The 22,934-nt window shown below is 42.6% G+C and overlaps 1 protein-coding gene across 1 annotated transcript in view; it reads left to right on the plus strand.

Moving 5' to 3' along the window:
• The window catches only part of BMAL2 (basic helix-loop-helix ARNT like 2), a 198,864-nt gene that overhangs the window by 117,840 nt on the left and 58,090 nt on the right, over positions 1-22,934 (plus strand). Inside the window, exons 8-10 of the mRNA XM_069228622.1 lie at positions 3,661-3,778; positions 10,547-10,690; positions 17,559-17,799. Coding sequence (XP_069084723.1) covers positions 3,661-3,778; positions 10,547-10,690; positions 17,559-17,799 — 503 coding nt within the window. The remainder of the gene's footprint in view (positions 1-3,660; positions 3,779-10,546; positions 10,691-17,558; positions 17,800-22,934) is intronic.

Raw genomic sequence — 22,934 nt, forward strand, 5'->3', positions numbered from 1 at the left:
GCAGCCCTGGGGACCACCACCTTCCCGGGGCTGTTAAGAAAACGGATGCGGAAAGCAGCCCCCAGGAACCTCCACTTCCCTGTGGCAGAACCTGAAATGAAATGCAGGGAGGCTAAAGCAGCCCTGGGGACCGCCACCTCCCCGGTGCACAATTACTACCCCCCAGCAGCCTTGGGGACTGCCACCTCCCATGGGCAAAAGTAGAAATTGAATGCAGGGTGGCCGCTCGGCCCCCCCATCACCACAGTCTTGGTGACCACCACCTCCCTTCTGTTTTCAACCCCCAGGCCCTGGGGACCACACCTCCCCAGGCTATTCATTGGAGGTGGGGCCATGGGGCCCCTCTCAAGGAGCAACAGATGGCCTTGGGGACCTCCACCCCTCCAGGGCTGGGTTACGCTATGCACCGGCGGCCCCATCCTCAGGGCATAACTGTTTACTCTGACCTGGCGGAAGTTTTGAAACCTCCCAACAAGTCAGAGAAAACACTCTGCTTACAGTGAGGGAGAGCTGTCAAATAGCTCTCCCTCACTGCGAGCTAAGGTTTCCACTGTTTCACTGCCCGCTGGGGGGGGGTGTCTGTGCACCCCCCAAAACAAATACATTTTGGAATAACCCCTGGGGTATGGGTCCCGGGGCCAAAATTGGCTGGGAAATGGGGGGATGCAGACCTGCGCTATGCACTACGGACAACCATTGCTTGCTTGCGCAGGGTTGGGTTGCTATAGTGGTTGCCTGCAGGGCCTGGCCACAGGCCATGCCTTTAGCCTGCCGCGCACTGCCATAGGCAGTGCGCTGTGGTGGTTGGATTAACGTATAGCAATGAAAATTACTTTCCATTAAAAAAAACATAGAAATTCACTTAAAAAAACAAAGCTTACAGGGACGTTATAGTTAGGCTCACATTTTACACGTACAAAACCATAGAAATTCACATGTTAAAGTTAGTTATTTCATGCAACTGTAACTCGTTCCCTAAGGTAACTATAACTCACGCCTTTGCCATACACTGCTAATTACCCCACAAATTAAAGCACTCATGACATCTTTGATAACATCATCGATAATGTCTCTGTAACATCTGTAGTAAAATTGTTGATCAGATAACTGTGCATGGCGGGGGTGCAAGTTATAGTTACCTTAGGGCGCATGTTATAGTTACTTGAAATTACTCTTTCAGGTGAATTTCTATGGTTTTCTTCTTGTAAAATGGCAGGCTAACTGTAACGTCCCAGTAAACTTTATTTTTTTTAAAGTAAAAATATATACACACACACACTCTCTAGTTTAGTCATCCACAAATGAAAGACCATCACAGCTTCTTAAAATAAAAGATGTATACGAGTCCAGGTTTCACTGTTGTCGCAAAGTTCTATGTCAACTGATTTTCAGACTTAGGATCACTACATTCTGTACTTTTTCCAATATATCCTATTTTGAGTTATTGAATCTCTTAGCGTCTTGCACGGATCAACACTGAGTTTTCCCCATCACTGCATAGGACATACTCATTTCCCCACCTATGTTAGAATTATATTATCTCCAAAGATCACTATTTCTGCTTATTTTTAAACAATTGCAGATCCATATTTTTCTATACATGGTTGTTTTGTAGAACAGTTCAACAATTGTGAAGCATTTTGCTGCTTTAAATCCATTATTTATTCTCTATATTTCCAAAACCAATGCAAGCATGATGGAATCATAGGAATAATAATACATGTGCTCCCTAAGATTTTTAGAATGTCTTAGGAGTACAAGGAGGAGTATCTATGGCCCTTTCTGTCTGTGTAGGGTGACCAGATTTTGAGAAGCAAAAACCGGGACAGCCTTCAGTCTCGCTGTTATATCTGACCTGTCCCATTTTTTTGCGGAGCCTTGTAACTGTATACATATATATATATATATATATATATATATATATATATATATATATATATATATATATATATATATATGTATATATATATGTATACACATCCATACAGACACGTTTGCAAGGCTATCTTTATGTAGCATTGTATATGGCAGGATCTCCGCCCTCCTCCGTCTCTCTTCTGCTGGGAGCAGTTAGCAGACCTCCTGTGCTGCCAGGCGGAAACCAATAAACGACTACAATTATTTAAGACTTTAAGGATGCACATGAAAGGAGAGCATAGCGTTCACTTCTGATTCGCAGGTTGACCCGACCTTTGCCCCAAAAACCGGGGCATTTATTTAAAATTAACAACAGTGTCGCGACACAGGGATTGTTCGGGGCAATCCGGGACGTCTGGTCTCCCTGTCTCTTTGCCTTATATTCTAAAACTTGTTTTGCTCATGCTGAGGTTATTTGCGTTTTTAGATAAATCTTATAAAAGTATTATACGTCTTTAGAATCCTGAGCTACGATCAGTTACAGTTGGGTTAAAACTGTAAAAGATGATTCTTTGGGCTGTTTTATTCAAACTGTGGTCTTTCAGAACGAGTTTGAGCTGGACACTTTCAAAAAACCCAAAACCAGTTCGCTGCAATCGCTGACGCAGTCCACAGACTGGCACCTGCAGCAACCATACCTTAGGAGGCACTCAGCTCACAGGCGTTATGGTGTGAATCCGTCAGAGAAGGAGGTCACCAAATGAGTAGCAGCTCGAGAAAGGCAAGAAGGGCCAGCGCTGATAAGATATGATAGACGGAGATTTCAGATATCGACAGATAGCTTGGTAGCCTCACACTGCAATTCCAATGTGATATGGATCCGCATCTGTCTATGCTGATAACTATAAAGGTTTTCTCAGCTTTTACCTAAGTAACTTTATTAATTTTTTGACAGATGAAAATTAAGTTCTGAATAAACTACACTAACTTGCATTTAGTTGGTGTTGATGTTTCTGGGCGCTCCTTTCTTTCTGCATTTTTGTGTGGTCTTTTTGGCCTTATTCCCTTCTGCTAACCTTTGTCTTCGTTGACTACGGTCTGTCTCTCCAGCAGTCTCTTTCTCTCGGTGTCGTCCATCTGCGTCTCTTTTGTTCCTCTTGCCTGTCTGTCTGCATTGCCATTGGGTTGTGACTAACGGTCTACATCGAATTCGGTCTCTCCGGCCCCTACTCCGCATGTTTCAAGGTCCCACGCCCTCCTACTTTGTCCTGCGCACTGCAGCGCCTTCTCGTTCTAAACTGAGCACACCCTGGCGGCCAGGGGACCCGAAGTAATGACCTAACACAAACCTGGTGCCCCACCTCCAAGGACCCGTTACCAGCTGGCCCCGCGTCAGGCACCTTTGAACAGGAAAGAGAGGCAACACAGCCCAATGTACACAAGCACGTTCGCACAGTACCGTACACAGTACAAGGGTCCGTTGCTTATCTATGCCTGGTTGCTGCTGTCTTGTGGGGTCTCTATAGATCGCGCGCACCGTTATCCTACTCAATTTCCATAGGTTGTATCTGTCTAACAATTAAATGCCAATTGAAGACGGTTAAGTTTGGTTTCAAAAATAAGCATTTTAGACGGCACTACAGTAATAATTCACTGTTGCTCTATTTCTCGCCTTTTCCCTCTTTCTTTTTCTATTTTTACAATTGATCTTTTTCCATTATTACACCTGGGCTACTATGTATACAGCACGTTTGTGAAAAGAATCCAACAACCGCATCTAACTCTGAACGCGTTGTTTTTCAGTCGGAGCTCATGGGGCAGAGCCTGTTTGATTACCTGCATCCCAAAGATGTTGCCAAGATAAAGGAGCAGCTTTCCTTGTCTGATGTTTCACCAAGAGAAAAGCTTGTTGATGCAAAAAGTAAGCATGCAAATTCATTTTATTAACAACATGATTGCAAGTTTTTAATTGAAACGTCTCTTTTTTTTCTAAATAAATGTAGTGTCTTCACAAGTACATGATAACTATGAATGTGTAAGGCAAGTGCTCACAAAATAGTACTAGCCACAGAACATCAATCCAATCTCATAGTCAAAAGTATGCAGTTTCATTTTAGTGCCAATAAATAAGTGCTAGAATCAAGATCAGTTGCTTACAATTGTTTAAGTAATGTTTTTAGTATTGCAAAGGGGATGCCAAATAAGGAGAGGCAGTCCTAGTGATAATGCAAGGAGACGAATGCTTCCTACAGATTTTATTAAGGTCTCAGACTTTTGGGGGGTTATTCACCTGCCAGACCTAGAGTGGCTTGGTGCCCACCGCAAGTAGGAACAGTTTAGCAATGGTGAGGATCATTTTTGTGATTGGGCATCTAATGGCTCATTTGTCAGAAGCACCACACTTTCCCGCCTCTAAGGGAGTCAGAGGAACGGAAAGTTGGACAAATCATCGGTCAATTTCTGACCTTACGGCCCAACTCTAAATAAGCCCATAAGGCTTCTTTGTCTATGCTGTCATCAGCCTTAGGAGTTCCGAGCTCACAAACTTCTGGCTGACTGACTTAATACACGTTAGTATGTTTTGTGACCTATTGCACAGCAGTATACAAAATGAGATATTTAAGTCCTCCTGAATTCACATTGTGATGCAGGGGTTTAATACAGTTAGCCCACTTGCTCATCTGTAACCCTTCTCAAATGATTCTACGGGAACATATCTGAGTTTATCAGAAGTTTTAATTAACTCATTAGAGATGGTAACACAAGCGCTGTTCAAAATTAGACCCTGTATTCCTAAATGTAAGCTATACCTATATATACTCACAATATAAAAGCAGTATCGTAGATAGGGCTCCTAGTTTTCCGTTTTTACTGATTTTTGTAGGTAAATACAGCCAGAAAACTATTTTCCCTGTCTGTATTTATTTTTAAATACAAAAAAATACGCAAAATAGGTCTTCTTGGGTGTTTGTTTTTTTCTACTGTCAATCATGAATGCCAGGTCTGCCAGAGACTCGTTGAAAAATAAAGTAGTCCTCTGGATGAGGCATCTAAGAGGTTACGGGTCAATTGTCTATTCTGATACTCACTCTTTCAAATAGCTTACAAGGCTGGTAGGTCCTTGGGATTCGATTAAAATAAACTTAATCTCACTGGATTTGGTAAATGACGTGATCTCCTTGGATGCTCGTACTTTACCTACAAATGGCTCTCCTATCTGTTTCAAGATGAACACTTCCCCTTCTGAAACATCCAATGCCGAGTAGGAGGGCGGTCTTGGAAAGGTGGAATATCAGAGCACAGAGAGTCAAATTTGTGAAGCTCCCAGGCCACAGAGCTTCAGCGTTCAGGAAAGTGGCTTGTCTGAGCAAAACTGACTGCTAAATTCTCTAGCTGTTTCTTCCTCTATACACCCTTGTGCCCTAGAAGAAGGCAACTTAGCCAGACCCTTGGTGTCTAACAAAGGGCTTTAGTTAATTTCTGGAATTAGGAGAAGAATAAACACTGACTATGTTTCATCAACAGATCCCCAGCAGCCATCCCCGTCAAACTCTGAACCCGACATTCCATTAAACATCGCTAGGCGACCACCGCTCCTTATTTGTTAGACCAATGCGGGGATAAGGGCAAAAATGGATAGTGAGGACTGGGGATTGATTATTGAGAACTTTGATTTGTGGTTATTTTTATGGAGACATGGGCTATTAGCCAAACACATATGCAGGGTTTCACAACATATAGCATTGAGGCCATCCCATCTATTGCAGGCAGGCCCTCAGGGTTGGGGGTCTTATCATATGGCTAAAATATATGACTTGGATGTGACTTAAGGAAAATCCATATTGATTCCCATGATTTACTAGCTATCAGAATATCCCCAAAAAAGAATGGGATCCCATCTTTGGTGATAAATATTTATAATAGATCTATTCACTTTGTCCAAACCTTGCACAGTTTAAACATTCTAAAAGCGACTTTGGCAGAATTGGCTCTCACACATTAGGTGATTATCACAGTTGATTTTAGTACATGTTTTGAACTCTACACACCTTACTTGCTTCTTACCAAGGAAGAAGAAAATTCCTGGGGAATTCCCTATCTTAGTACCATGCGTAAAGCACCCAAATTGAGTGTAGCGGCCCTGCAGATCATAGACATAATGACTTCACATGGTTTAGGATCTGGTAATGGGCGTTCCCCCTCATATATTTGCGTGAAGCCTACCATTTTTAGGGGTAACTACAACAGCCATATTGATTTTGTGTTACTGGATCTAAGAATTTGGCATAAGGTTTCAGACATAGCAGTTATTGGCCGTCATGACAGCGATCATTTCCCCATCTATTTGCTTTGGGATAAGATGTCGTACAAAGGGAGAGGGGTATTAGATATGCAAGACTCCTTAAACCCGGGGGTGATTAGCCTCATCAAGCATTCCGTGAAATGGGATGCATTTTCTAAATCTGAGGAATTGTTGTCCAAATTATCCCTACTTGTCACAAAAGAACTAAGGGCCTGATTCTAACTTTGGAGGACGGTAAACCGTCCCAAAAGTGGCGGATATACCACCTACCGTATTACGAGTCCATTATATCCTATGGAACTCGTAATACGGTAGGTGGTATATCCGCCACTTTTGGGACGGTTTAACACCGTCCTCCAAAGTTAGAATCAGGCCCTAAATGTTTTTACACACCATTTCTGCCCCCAGAGCAAAGAGTGATAGCCCACGATAATTTTTATTCTAGATTGGGCAACCTATTTGTGAAAAAGTAAGGGAAAAAGGGGTCATTGGACTGCAAGGTCAAATGAGTGGTTCAATGAAGCGTGTAAAAATGCTGAAGTAGCCCTGATCAAAGTCTTGAAGTGTAAGGAAAGAACTTTAATTTCCATGGCTAAGCGGGAGTATGTCAGCACCATTAAGACCAGCAAGACCCAGTGGGAAGAGGGAGTTTGGGTCAATCTGTTAGCAGCATTCAGGGGCAGAGATAGCAAGTGCTTTTGACAATTACACACCCACGGCGGGAGCAGTGATTCATCACGTCCAGACTGCCATATTCCCCCCCTGAGGAGTGGTATGTGCACTTCTTGCGACTATATGATGAAGAAAGCTTGACTAATGTGGTTGTAAAACAGATATCAGTTTCCAATTATGAGCATAGGGATGTAGAGCAAAAGGCATTCTCACCCAAAGAAACCATAGCAGCCATTCAGTCCCAGAAACCTGGCAAAGTCTCCAGTTTAGAAAAAATCCCCATAGATCTTTATTGCAACGAACCCAAGATTTCGGGCCCCTGTAAATGTTCTGTCTAACGCTCTGCTCACAGGAGCCTCGATTCCAAGCTCCTGGAACAGAGCTTTAATAATCCTGTTTTTAAAAAAAAAGGAGATAGATCTAGCCCGAGAAACTACAGACTGATAAGCCAGATCAATAATATCCAGAAAGGGTTTGCAAATACTAACTAGACTATGGGAATGGATAAATGACTCAAAGGTGCTATCCTACTTGCAGGTGGGTGTAAGACATAGTTTCAGCACTGTGGATCAAATTACAGGCTTCCTATCCATTAAATGGAGGACTGTTCATATGGACATGGGGAGGCTATTCGTTGCTTTCATGGCTCTTCGATCCTGTCCTGCGATCCAACTTATGGGAGGTCCTGACTAGGAGTGGTGTAGCAAGGGGCCTGTTGACCCTAATACAAAAGTTATACTTTGATAGTTATGCTAGAGTCAGACAGGACCCTGCAGGTGAAGTGACACAGGAAATCCCCGATAGGAAGAGGAATGTGTCAGGGGTGCATTTTGCCCCCATGCTCTTCCTCTTGTATATAAACACATGCATTTCATATCTTGTTAATTGTGAAAATTATTCCCCTAAGATCAAAGACATGAAAACACCCTATTCACTTTCTGCAGATGACACCTTGCCGTTATCAAAAAGTCCTATGGGTCAATCCATACCTCTAGAGAAGTTTGCTCTTTTTTGTAAAGACCATGGTTTTGGACATTAATAACAGCAAAACAAAATATATGGTGTTTGGCAACCATAAGAAGAAAACAAGATAAAATATATCCTTAAGAGGTGAGGTGTTAGAGAGGGTCCCGAGTTTGATTATCTGGGTATCAGACTATAAGAATCTCATAGCTGGGCAGCCCAGCTGCAGAAGAGCACCATGTCATTAAAATTAAGAGCTGGGTCTATTATAAGATATGCTAGTAGGGCATCCACCTTCCCCATCCCCTCACCCCCATGGAGATTTATAAGATTGAAGCACTTGGGGCCGCCCTTTATGGAGCAGACCTTTGGGGGCATTATAATCTGGACATCCTGGAGAAAGCTGAGAACACATTCTTAAAGTCTTTATTAAAAATCCCTCCCAGTGCGCCATTATTCTCTATCCGTATTGATTACATTTGAGCTCCATTTCGGATTTAGAGGCATTATAGCCTATCCAGTACTGGATAAGACTGTGGTCAACTGAGGACCTAGAGCTCTAGAGAGAATGGGTCGGAGGCCTGGTGTATAGCCTCTACGCTGATGAAAAACCCTGACCCCAATAAATTCTTATATTGGAATTTTGTTTTGCGAGATAAATTCTCAAGGGTTACTCCAGGGAGCCTGACAAATTGCTTTTTTTCTTGTAAGTGTTTGTTGAGTTTGATCCCCATTTAGAAATGGTGTCCAAATCTTTTGCACGTGCACTTTATGTCAAATTCAGATTGGGGATTTTAACACTAGCAGTTTTTACCAGGTCATGGAAAAACAAGACTGACAAGTCAAATTTATGCCCGATGGGTTGTGATGCATTGGAGACCAGTGAACATATTTTATTTTTTGGCCTACAAAAGGTAACAAGCTCGCTGGATCAAACCCCTTTGTAAACTCATGGGTTTCGGGGATCGTTATTTTGGCCTTAAGGTTTGTAAAAACAACACCAGCAGCCTAGTTGTTTTTTCAATTGCTTCATTTTTCTGGCAATATGGTATAACAGCTCAAAGTGTTTGGCTTAGAGAATAAGGATCACTGTATTCAGAAGAGTTTACCAATCCCCTAACATGTCAACTTAGATACTGAACTTGTTTTTACATTTTTAACATTTCAAAGAATCCAATTTATTTCTGTAAATGTATATATTGTTTTTATCATAATGTATGTTTGATAACTTTTATGGCCTTATCTGAGCCAAAATAAAGGAAATATGATGACGATGAATGCCAAGTCTGTAGGTGTATGGATTCAAAGTGAGGGAGATGAAAAAAAGACAATAGATTTCCTAATTAAACTTGAGTGCAGATCTACAGTTATTAATGCTATTCTGCAATGCAAGTGTTTTCAGATAACGCTGTTGCACTGTAAACTGCTGAAACCTTTTGGACATTCAAATGCGAGAATACATTTATCAGTCAAATAAATGTGGCAAAATACATATGGCAGCTCTATTTAAACAGTGAATACAAAATAAAAATGGATAAATACAGAAACAAATGAGTAAAAAATACATATGGATAATTACAGAGGGAAATGTTGAAAAAACTAAATACCATAAAACCGGGGAGTCCTAATCATAGATTACAGTGTATGTCTGACTCCTGAGAGGGCTTGGTGCTTCTAGGCACAGGAGACAAATGCAGGACTATCCACTGGTTAGCATTATAAAGGCCGGACTGGCGGGACCAGCTTTCAAGCGTTTTCCCGGGAGGCTGGAAGGGTGGGGAGACGCTTTTGTTATAACAGTGCAGCAGTTTTGAAAGCACTGCAGAGTTCCTTGAAACCAACAGTTTTCAAGCAACAATAAAAGTGCCAAAATACCTCTGGTGATTAATCAACCTACTGGAGATAGATCAGGGTTTTGTCTAGTGGCAGTTTTGACTCATCTAAGTAACCTCAGAGTGTTAATATGCCTGCTGCACAGACCGTGTAGTATGTTGTTCATAGAACACTATTTTATGTGCATAGTTCAATAGGATACTGCTTTTGTCACAGAGCTCCTTTTGTTACTGTGCAGTTTATAAGTTACACTCGTAATCTAGCACAGTGCGCTATGAACTGGCATCAAAGAGCTGCATGCAAACTGCATGGTACAGGTTAGAAAGTTCTGTTTTTTTTCCCAGTCTTTGGGGAGGGTGGACCTTCCAAGCCCCATTGCAAAGGTCGGGCTTACTTGCTAAGCGTCATATGAGGGCTGGTCTGTCAAAATTTGTCAGGGCGTCTTTGGGTTCCCAGTCTGGCACTGAGCATAGTGGAGACACTTGAACAGGACCTCATCTGACGCTCTTTCCCTCTTTCACGTGTCAAGGCAGAGAATCAAATGGATGTGTTCATCTCCTCATACACAGAGGAAGACTCTTAACCACGAACTTGGACTCCTACCATAAATGAGGTTTCCTTGCCTTTGCTGGGTCATGTGAACCAGGGTGGGTGGCAGCAGGCAGGACTTATCTTGGTGGCAACTCCACTCTTTCAGAAGCCCGTTGGAGCTGCTCGGCCGTAAATTAACACTCACGTCATAGGTACCCATGCACAAAATGGCAAGACAGATTTTATTGTCGCAAGCACCCTGAATACTCCAGCGCCAGCGTGCTTTTGAGAAGAGGCCAGTCAATTATTGGATGGTGTTCAAATGCAAGTTTTTTTAATATGCTGTGGTAATATATTCTGAAATGACTTGATATAATATTTTCACAGCTGGTTTGCAAGTGCAAACGGACTGCCAGGCGGGCACATCTCGACTTCACTGCGGTGCCAGGCGAGCCTTCTTCTGCCGTATGAAATACAGAAGAGTGACTGTAAAGCAAGAGAATGAATATTTATCCAACTCAAAGAAGAAAGGTATCCCTTATAGTTAAAGCATTATGGTCATTTCTCGATATTCAGTTTGGCCATGCTGCAAAAAATGTAACATTTGTTAATATAACAAGGCGTGTCTCCGCAGATATTGTAAATTTATAATGTTATGATAATCTCTGATTTTTGTGATCTAGCTGGATTTCTTCCCTACCGACTCATGCAATGTGGTTTTCTATTACCGGATTTAAACATAGAGCCCATTTTAATGTAATCTAGAAGCACCCACAAGGAAGAGATATTGTTGAAATGTACCACAGTCTAGCCCTTTATAGACTATAATAAAATATTTTTATTTTGAGTTTTCGTAGAATTATTAAACATCATTTGACCTTACAATTCTAAATCAGTATTGTAGTGCTCCTGTTCGGCAGTTCAGTCTGTAATGATTAACTTATGCCAGTGGTAATTTAATTTTATGATTTCATCATGATTACGGGCAAGCTTGCTGGCAGATTTGTACATTGTTACCTAAGCCTCCATAATTAGTGCAACGCGGGTCACCTAGGCCTGGTCGACACCACAGAACTATCCTCTTTGTTCCTTTATATTTAGACTTAGTATCCGCTTTGCTGCTGTATATTATTGCCTCTGTGCTTTTTCATTGAAAGTTTGCTATTTGGTGCTGTAGTTCTGGTTAATGCTCCAGTCTATTCCATAATATAACATAAATAAATAGGTGCAATGTGTTACCCAGTTATGGACTTTTCCTTATGTAGTCTAAGCATTATCCTATGAATTCTGACCAACCGACTACAACAGAATGTGTAAAATATAACTTTTATAAGAAAACCGTTTACAATGTTTTTTTAAAGTAGAACATTTCTTTAAATGATGTATATATGATACTTGTTTTACACCTTTGTAATGCTAGTACAGTAAAAAGTGCATTGCTGCAGCAGTAAACACAAAAAAAATAAAAACCCTTTCAGCATTCAACCCAATTTCACATTTTAAAATCTTTTATTTTTGGTAAATGTAGTATTTATCGTGGCTTAGCGTGGGAAATGCACGCATTTAAAAGGCCAGATAAGACTTGCACTATCCTTATTTAGGTGTGTACAAACACTTAGGGCTGACATATTACAAGTTACTCCTATTCTAAAGGTTGCCAGCTCATATGTAAGTCCTGCCTTGCAACCCTCGATGTTATTCTCCATTCATCGGTATACAGTGAATCAGTAGCTTGCCCGTTTAATTTCTGCTGACCCATTATAATCTTACCCTACAAGAGAATTGTTTTATGCAATATACAATATGAATTATCCCCAGGATAGGATCACTAAAGGCAGAATTGCATTCTCAAAATGTAACTTTTCTTTCAATTGAGAAAATAGTAGAAGATTTAGAATTTTATGTACATTCCATTACTGCCCAAGATTTGGCCGCATGAGTGTGTTACAAGATTACTCATGGTTAAGTGCACCTCAGTGGAAGCCATTGGTACATAAACTGAGGTGCATCTTCTTGCTTTCGGTTGTTCAGCCACCGCAATGACTTCTTCTTTTATGGCATCTTCAGTGGCAAATACAATGAGTCAGCCTATACTCCAGCTAAAGTTAATAATTATTAAAGAACCCAAAAGGGAATCAGCACACAGTTGTTTCAATCCATTCCCAATTAACTGCGGTCTGTTCGATGGCTCATCTTTTCAGTGTGCATCCTAATCAATTATCACACCCTGGAGTAATTTCCCAGTTTAATCGGTGTTGGTTCAGATCATTCATTTGTACCTCAAAATTCCACCTTGATTAAATCAAAACAGCTGACACTTGTTGGAAATAGAACACATAGCACAGCGTTCTGCAGAAGTGCTATCCGTGGTACAATTTCCATTTTCTGGCCCTTGGTGTTTCCTATTGTGGCCTTGCTTCACAAATCTCAAAACTGGGAATCCCTGGAGTGTCTGCAAACCATGTCTCAAAGGCAAATATCATCATAGTTGCTCATATATATGTCAGTAATGAATTGTTTGCTAGTGCTTCTAGACCACTGTGAGACTTTGGACTATTCATTTGGGAAAGGGATCCCACCAGTATATTGATACATTCTGTTGCTAGGTCAACCTGAGTCATAGTATATATGGCATAAAGCAGCAGGCTTGCCCAGCAAAACAAAACATGCATATTATATATTTGAGCAGCACTGAAACAGTATCAAGGACAAGAAAACCCCAATAAATAAAGTAGAACGATTTATTAGGTAGAAATTAAAGATAAATGGAACAACAGATCTGACCTTTTAAATTATATAGCAAAAAGCACCAGTACAAGTCATGGTTTCTGTGTAACCGAGATTTATTCATGATTTCAGGCTGACAACAGTGGAGCTACGGGCGGAGAAGCCAAGGCTCTTTTTTTTCTGAAAGACAACCTTTTCTAGCAGGGCAACGCAGAATGTTGTATCTGGGTCAGGCATGTCAAGTCTGGTTTCCTACCAGAGTCATACGTTTTGATACCGGAAGAACTAAGGAGGACAAAGCTGGGTTCTGTAACTGCTGAGGTCACTGGTCCACTGTAGTAACTTTGCACCTTGCCCTGATTCCAAGTTTTTGTCTTCGGACTCAGTCATGTCGTTGGAGCTAAAAGTCTTCCAGAATGGCAAAGCCGAACACCGTAGCTGGTTAGGGCTCCACGAGGCTGGATACCTTCACCTCAGTGTCCTCCTGAATTTTTTTTTTTCACACTCAACAAAATCTCCAAGCATGGCACAATCTAGAAATCTTGCCTGTCAAGCTTTCACCTTTTCTATGTAGCCTCAGCACCTTGTACCAGATCTCTGGAGATCCAAAAGGGCCACACTTTTCTGCTTGTGCTAGAAAGTCCTCACCTGATCACTTCTACGACTTCTAGGTTTTCCATGGAGGCTCCTGTGGACGAGGTCTCACCTCAGGAACGGTCTCGGGAGAGTCCACTACGTCCACTTCCACCTGCTCAACTGGATATTTCACACATGGGCACACTAGCTCTGCCATTTCTGTCCCGATGGCTAAGAGATAGGCAACCAACTGTACCTGGTAGAGCAGTTGTGTTACCTAGACACAAGTAAAGAGCAGGTCCCACTTCTGGCCTCGATTTAAGGCAGATCCAGACAGAACTTCCTTCTTCTGTTTCATCACCAGGTTCACTTATGTTCTGAAGGGCTGGTGATAGGAAGCTGGTTTAGTGATGGACACTAGCCGGTGGCTAGTTATTATGTGTAGCCTCCCAAAATAATTCCTGTAATTCAGTTTACCTCCTTCTTTTTTTAGCATTTTGTGTTTACTGTCACACAGCCTATCTGATAGTATCATCCTGTGGTGTTTTTCGGGATGGCAGACCCCTGTCCTCTCTCTATGCCTCCTAAGCTCCACCCACGGACTGTCTCGATAATGAGGATTCACTCCTTCCAAACCTCCCCTGATTGGTACTTGAAATAGATTCCCCGTCAACTGGGAGCAAACACAGGATGCCTTTCATCTTATGTGCTATATTTTCCTAGCTTTCTGCTCGACTGTTTGGCACAGATATAGTATTCTTCGTTTGCTCATAAACAAGGCCACTACATCAAACAGGAAGATTCCAAGTAATTTGAAAGCTAAACAAGGCTTTTCCTCTTGCCCCCCCCACCCCTAATACATATTCCAGCCCTTTAAGTAAGTTTGCAGTTTCACGGAACCCCAAATAGGGACACGATAATAACTTAGAAACTTAAGGATAGTCAAGATCTTTCACAAACTAAACTTATTTAATATCAAATATTAGTCGAGCTCTTTAATTTAAAAAAATAATATTTTTATTGACAGTTTTATCAACATAAATGGCAAATTGCCAACCATTTAATTATGCAGCAGGGTTACATTGGTACACCTCAGCACCACGCAGTATTCCCAAGACTCCCATGGACCACAGCAAAGGAAGAGAATGGGGAGGCAGCAATTTTTCCTTCTTCCGAAGACCCAGCTTAATTTATCATCTCAACACCGCCAGTCTTTACAACTGAACCACTGCTCCATCTCATGATCCTACCTTTCAGTCATCAGCAATCCTATCACTAGTAATAACATTGTTGCCCCCCTCCGAGTGCCCTGGGCTCCCAACATATTCTCGATCACACTCATCCAGGCTTTCAAGCAAATCCCCCTATATTTCCAGTTCACATTTTGCATTTTTGTCTTGCCTCACCTTCCTCAACTTGCATTCCTCTTCCACCTCCCATTCCCTGAAGAGCCAGGTCTTGAGACGCTTCCTGAAGGTCAGAAGGTCCTGGGTCAGACATAGGTTGACAGGGAGGGAGTTCCAGGTCTTGGCGGTGAGGTGGGAGAAGGATCTGCCTCCAGCTATGGTACGGTGGACGCGGGGGACTGTGGCAAGGGCGAGGTTGGCGGAGCAGAACTGGCGTGTCGGGACGTGGAAGTTGAAGATGATCCTTTTATTGACGGGGAGCCAGTGGAGGTCTCTGAGGTGGGCTGAGATGTGTTTGTGGCGAGGGAGGTTAAGGATGAGTCGTGCTGAAGCTTTCTCTGGAGCTTGGCCATTGTTCCCTCGTAGCGTGCGCTGCCGTAGTCCGAGGGCGTGGGTGACCGTTCTTCTGGTTTCAGTGGGGATCCATCTGAAGGTCTTGCGAAGCATGCGGAGGGATTTAAAACATGAGGATGAGATGGCGTTGACTTGCTGGGTCATAGTGAGCAATGAGTCCAGTATGAAGCCGAGGTTGCGTGCGTGGGTGGTGGGAGTTGGAGCGGCTCCTAGAGTGGCAGGCCACCAGGAGTCGTCCCATGCTGATTTTTGGATCATGATCTCGGTCTTATCCGATTTCAGTTTGAGGCGGCTTGCCTCCATCCAGTTGGCGATGGCGTGAAGTCGGGTGTGGAGGTTGGTCTTGGTGGTGACGGGTCCTTCGAGTGGGAGAGGATCAGATGTGTGTCGTCCGCGTAGGAATCGATGTTAAGGCCGTGGGATCGGACGATGTTGGCGAGTGGCGCCATATATGCATTGAAAAGGGTGGGGCTGAGAGAGGATCCCTGGGGAACTCCGCAGATGGTCTTGGTGGCCTTTAACAGGAACGGAGCGAGGCAGACTCTCTGAGTTCTGCCGGAAAGGAAGGATGTGATCCAGTCCAGGGCCTTGTGGCGGACTGGATCACATGGGAGTGATGAGCACTGAGGGGAGAGAAAATGTGTGTTTGGGCGGCGGTCTCGGGCAGGCCAAACACACATGCGCTGTAGGCTCTCTCTTCAGCCCAGCTGGGCTGGAGAGAGCCTACACAGGCTCCCAGCCTGCCTGGGAACGCCGCTGGCAGCCAATCCTGACGCTGCTCTGAGCAGCGTCAGGATCGGCGCAGAGCAGGCTGGGAGTCTGTGCCTGCCTGCAGCAAGGTGCGGCAAGTAGCGGGTAAGTTGTTATTTTATTTTATGTTAGATTCATTTTTTGGCCTGCTGCCCCCCTTGCGGACTGCCCCCATGTGCACCCCCCTCACCCCCTTTCCTTATTGAAGTTGTGAGCCACAGCTGCTACTAGCAACTGGCTTAAAAGAGCATGCTGTCTTTCCTGCTGCTTTACCTCTTTCACAGGGACCTCTAAAATCCTGTTCAAAGTTTTTGGACAAAAAATGTCCTCTCTAGTACAGAAAAGTTCATTCCAGCTTCAAAGTTGTTCTCCCCTCTGGATGTGTGTCTCTCAAGAGCTTTGGTGTTAATGTCTTAGTATGTCGGGGTGGCAGATCTGTTGCTATGCAACCTTCCTCCTTGATTTAAGTTGAATCTTTACCCTGAGTAAAAAGGTTTGTATTTATTTAAAAATGTAATTCTGAGGTAAATCACTCATTATTATTAGTGATAGATCCCCTTTATAAGTTGAGATCTCATTCAAGCGTCTATTCATTTTTCTCCACCAGCAGCATCCCATTACTGCAGTTGGTCACTGGAATTTCCTTTAAAAGGTTTATCATTTGAACTCTTAAAGGGAATCCCAAAGCCCACCTATATTGGAAATTCCCTGTCTGATTTACGGAGCAGAATCTTTTCTCCTCTAGTGCTGTGCCCTTGCTTGCTTAAATTGTTGTACTGGGTCTGTCTCATGTATTTTTAGTCAGTGACAGTTTGTTATCTCAGTGGCATCTATGGCATAAATAATGTTCCAATTTTATATAAATATATTTTGCGTCTCATTCGGCATCATATCTGTTGCATTGTAATTTGAATTATGCCATAATTTTCTATGACTGCTCGATTTTGTCTTTATATACAGCAGACTCTGTGCCCCTATTCTTAGGGGTCATGGGTCAAGCTCTACACTACCCCCTTCTTTTAATTTATTTTTCCTTCTGGGGATGTGAACTTAAAATCTTGACATGGTAATGTCTTGATCAGAATCTTATTTGATGGTCATCCGTCAGCTTGTGGCTTATTTGATTCTAACTTGGAAATCTTTTGCTAAAATGGCTCACCAGAGAGCCCGGTGGGCATTAGATTATCGTAAAGGGAAATTCACCATGAGAAGCATCAATATTTATTTTTTTATTCAGAAGCGGTGATTTACTAACAGAGGATCTGTGAGTCCATGGTTATATAGTTCTAAGTAATATGTGGGTTAGTCTGTGTAATTTTTACCAGGTTTTCATATTAGAGAACTGAGACTGAAAGAGAGGATATGATTTCCCAGCCCCACTCGTTGTCCAAGTGGGAAGTTATATTAGACATAGTATGTTTGGCTCCCTGGATACACCTTGACCACTAGACCGTTTCTCCTTCATAGCTCATAATTTATATTTGTGCCTGCTCACTGCTGTTATATGACCTGTATGAGACGGTGAACGTGATATTATAAAAATATTAGTGCACATCCTAACAGTGTAATGCTCCTTATTTTGCTAGATCACAAAAGGTATTGTACTATCCACTGCACCGGCTACCTGCGGAGCTGGCCTCCTAGCGTGGTGGGAGTGGACCAAGAAAGGGAGGCTGAGAAGGAAAGCCATAACTTTGACTGTCTCGTTGCCATTGGTAGGCTACATCCATATATTGCTCCTCAAAACAGCTGCGAGATTACCGTCAAACCCACTGAGTTTGTTACACGCTATACCATGGATGGAAAATTTGTCTACGTGGATCAGCGGTAAGCCAGGTTCTAAAGCCTATTCTAAAGGGTACTGTGTCAAAAAGACCATGTTTTAGTACATGCTAATTTATATGATGAAATGAAGGGGTGTCTTTTGCTGTGTTTAATAAAAGACCATCGAGGCTTGGAGGCGTGGTATGGACTGGTGCGCAGAACTGAAAGCACTAGGGTATCCCGCAAACATGACAAAGTTTGGTGCAAGTGGTGGGCTTATTCTGGTTTGTAGGGAGCAGGCAGTTCGATGTAGTGGCAGGGGTTGTGCTATTATGTCTGGTGTGGGTTGTGGCCATGAGATGCAATGTAATGCTATGTAGGTTTTTGCTCAGTTGGAGTTTATTTGTTGCTTCGAAAAACAATAAAATGTTCTTATTTAAAAAAACAAAACAGTTTACCAGAATTCATGAACAACTGATTGACTGAGGGAATCTGTGATTAAGAAAAGTCACATTGAGAGGACCTGCTGACTTAACTGTTTGGATGTGCTTTTTGAGGGAGCAATTGCAAAATGCTTTGTAATTATGGAAAGACACATACTTTTATACTACCTCAAACTATACCTTTATACTCTTGTATAGACTAACTGTATTAATTTTAATGCAATTCAATACTACACCCCTGATTGTGGTCACCAGAAATTATCAAGGAATTCAACTCTGGTTCACATTTCCAGACTTACAGGGGAGAAAATGTCAGAACTTGTGAGCGCTTAGCGAAATCAGATATAATGCAACCTTACTAAGCATACTGATGCGTGATGGTGAAGGCTCTGATCTGTGATCAAACACAAATACTGCATCACACTTAAAAATCTCTGCCATTGAAATGGAAGCTCTGGTTGGGGCACATGCCATGATAAGACCAGATGAAGCTGAACCCACAAATTTGAACTTGTGGTGATTTTGCTAAGGCCACTATCATAATTAATGTTGTTGACACACTGAAGTAAATGTTCAAATTAGTAAATTAGATAAATCAAGTTGTGTCATAAAATTGAGCAAAACTGGAGTAGATTCAGAATAGAATATACAAGATAAAAGGTCAAACATTTTAGAAAAACATTAAAAGATGCCTGATTTCACAGCGCCTATTAGAGCCAAAATCTGTCTCCAAAGTCACCACTCTGATAGAAGGGCAATGGTGTATGAAGGAACAACACTGTTGGGGAAGAAGGTATGGGAATCCATGCTAAAACACCACCTTATGCAAAATCAGATCAATGAGTCTGGAATTTATTTTTAGGACTACTCCATTCTATTCACCAAGTACTAAACCTGTTAAAACTGAGAAGAAATGTCTGTTGATCTAAAGTCGATATGTGACTCCTTGTTAGATGTGACCCAGTCAGGAACTATTGGCAACATCCTAGGAATCAGCAAGGCACCCATATACAGGTCCTCGCACAAGTTAGTGGCAGTGAAAACAATACCAAACATTATCGTACACTTCCCTTGTATGAAAGAATATAATCTACATTTTGCATTCAGGATTGTGCATAATTCTTAAATTTACAAACAGCGTTTTGCCTTGTAACTATATATGTAGCACTGTGAAGATTTCCATAATAAGATATGTAAAACAACTACAAGAGCCGTACAAAATTGCAGTCCATCAATATTCTGAATAAATATCCTCCCTTTCAGTTTACGATACTTAAAAACTGCCTCAATAGCCCATAGTTTTAGATGGCAACATCATACTTGAATCCCACCAAAGGCTGAGTAAATTCTTCTCAATAGAGGTACACTGAACCCTCAGATCACTGGATTGAGAACAGGATCATTGACCTTCAACTCAATTGATTCTTGCCCGCCTTTGAGGCCAGGGCCAAATCAACACGGGTGTTTCATTCAAGAAACACATATTAAGTGAAGGTCAGTGAGCAAAGTATCCAAATGAAGGACATGTCAATAGGCTCTTGTTAGACCTGACAGCCTTAGGGTGGTCACATCTAACGTTTTGCCTGACGCCCTCCACTTTTTTGACACTGTTTTTGCTGGTTTTAGGACTCTACACACTTTACCACTGCTAACCAGTGCTAAAGTGCATATGCTCTTTCCCCTAAAACATGGTGACATTGGCTCATACCCAATTGGCTAATTTGATGCACTTGTAAGTCCCCGGTAAAGTGCACTACATGTGTCCAGGGCCTGTAGATTAAATGCTACTAGTGGGCCTGCAGCACTGGTTGTGCCACCCACATAAGTAGCCTGGGTATGCAGTTTCACTGCCACTTCGATTTGGCATTTAAAAGTACTTGCCAAGCCTTAAACTCCCTTTTTTCTACATATGTTACCCTTAAGGTATGCCCTAGGTAACCAATAGGGCAGGGTGCTATGTAGGTAAAAGGCAGGACATACACATGTGTAGTTTATATGTCCTGGTAGTGTAAAACTCCTAAATTCGTTTTACATTGCAGCTAGGCCTGCTCTTTTCATAGGGATACCTTCATATACTGTTTGAGTGGTAGATTCTGATCTGAAAGGAGTAACAAGGTCATATTTAGTGAGAATGTATTACCATAATCCTGCTGACTGGTGAAGTTGGATTTAATATTGCTATTTTAGAAATGTCACTTTTAGAAAGTGAGCATTTCTCTGCACTTAAATCCTTCTGTGCCTTACAATCCACGTCTGAAATGCACAAGGGAGTTGTCAACTAACCCAGCCACTCAGACAACCCCAAACACAGGATGCTTAGTCACACCTGCACACATCTGCATACTGATTGGGTCTTCCTGGGCTGGGAGGGTTGAGGGCCTGACAATTACATGTCAATGGACAGTGGCCTTCCCTCACACAATGGACTGCCAAACCCCTACTGGGACCCTGGCAGACAGGATGGAACTGAAAGGGGACCTTGTGCACTTCTAAGCCACTCTTTGAAGTCTCCCCCACTTCAAAGGCACATTTGGGTATATAAACTGGGTCTCTGACCCTACCAACTGAGGCACTTTTTGACAAGATACCACCTGGGAAAGAAACTCTGAACAAGAGCCTGCAACCTGCTAAGAGAAGCTGCCTGGCTGTCCAAAGGACTCACCTGACTGCTTTTCTGCAAAGGACTGCTGCCTTGCTGTTGCCCTGCTGCCTTTGGCTCTGCTGAGAAGTGCTCTCCAAGGGCGTGGATTGAGCTTGCCTCCTCTTTCCTGAAGTCTCGGGCCAAAAAGACTTAATCTCTGCAAATAACTCCTTGTGCGGTGAAAAATCGATGCTCGGCCTGCCAGAATCAATTTATAGCCTGCCTTGCGGTGAGAAAATCACCACATTGCTGAACAGGAATGACGCAGCCTGGCTCCGCGAGTGGAGATCGACGCACGGCCCACCGGATCAACACATTGCCGAGCTGGAACGAGGCAGTTGACTTCCTGTGAGGGAAATTGAGTCAGTGCCTGCTGTGCGACAGAAATTTCCTCGCATCCCCCACCGGATAGACGCAGCTTCTGTGACTTCATCCTGCACGCTCAGGATTTCTCTGCGTCGTCCCCGGGTCATCCAAATACCCTGCAACCCGAACAGGATCCTAGCCTGTGCGCTAGAAGTCAATGCAAAGCCCTTGCTGCGTGGAAAAGCATTGACGCATCGTCTGAGTGCGTCTGGAGAAACAGACACACACCTCCCCGTTTTCCACGCATCTCTTCCTCTGTGGTCCCGTGCGGATAATTTAGACGCAAATCAGGTACTTTGTGCTTGCAAGAGACACTTATTACTTTTTATTAGCAGAGCACATCGCTCCCTACATTGATGTCATTAACCTTGTTCAGAATGTCCCACCCTGCAACATACTGGGATGCCGTTCCACAACTCTGCTTCCAAGTCACTTGATCTGATACCAAAGCTTGGCCTCTGAAAAACCACCTTTATCTGCACTCAATGGAGGTTTTTCAGAAGGACACTTCACTCATTTTTGTGTCAAAATTTTTTATTTATTTTTTCGATAGCAACCGCAGTAACAACACTGTACATGACACGTGGAGAAAAAATGTCAGTCATAAGTTGTAAGGTCAAACGTAAAAGGGATTATCAACAAAGAAAAAAATGCATGCCCCATCTCCTCCACCTCCCCATACCTGTATCAGTGGTCACACCCCATGTACATATAATCATATCAATGATGTTAACTTACGTAAATAAAGTCTTAAAGAAAGTTAAGGACTCTGAGATGAGAAGTGAATTCCTGTCATCCAAAAGGGTCACCTGGCCATTAGCTAAGGCTTGTTAGTTTCTCCATCTCCACAATATTTCAAATCCAAGAATGCCACTGTGTGATATCCAGAGCTTCCTTTTCTCTCCACACAACAACGATAATGATCCTTGCTGTGCCTAGGCAGCTTGATATTATGAATTTGTCATGTTTGGTTTAGTATTGCAAGTCCTGAGCTCCTGCTTCCAGAAGTACATATGAAAACATCTTAGGTAGGTGGTAACCCAAGCATTTTATGGATTTCCACAAACACCTCCCTCCAAAATCAATCTATTTTGGGATGTAGTAAATCATCTCTCACCCCACATTCTCTCTAGGATAGTGGACTTTCCAGCAATAAGTGTTTTTGCAGTTTAGTAGAGTGCATATGCCTCTAGTAGAGAAGCTTGTTATGGCCCTTGTAGTGGCCCTCCTTGCTTAGAACACTCTGGGAATATTTGTACAGATCTCTCCATATGTGTGTTCGTTATTGCTCAATATGTGTATGCCCAGTGAGGATGTCAACTCTCTTGTCCCAATTGTGACCTTAACAAACTGTTCAATCAGTGTTTGTTCTCGTGTAGCAGCCTAATTTATAGTAAGATGTTCAGTCCAGTGTTGCAGCTTGGAATGTCTGTCTTTCTGTCTCATTAAGATTAAATTTGTGTTTGCAGTTGGTAAATGACTTAATGACATTATAATTATACATATCTCGGATCATAAGAGAATTGCCTTGTTGCCATGCATCAAATGGCCATGGAATGAGAGCACACGTAAATTCTGGGTTGACATGGAAGGGGTGTGTACAGCCTCGTCCCAGCGAAGTGTTTATCAGGATGCTGAGTTATAGGTTGGGTGATCTGGGATTCCAAATCAACAAATCAACCCCCAAGGTGTGAGCCAGCAATACTAACGGCATGTCCACATAGATCTAGGCCTTTTCAGATTCCTTT

The sequence above is a fragment of the Pleurodeles waltl genome, chromosome 4_1, assembly GCF_031143425.1.
Source record: "Pleurodeles waltl isolate 20211129_DDA chromosome 4_1, aPleWal1.hap1.20221129, whole genome shotgun sequence".
NCBI classification, from domain to species: domain Eukaryota; kingdom Metazoa; phylum Chordata; class Amphibia; order Caudata; family Salamandridae; genus Pleurodeles; species Pleurodeles waltl.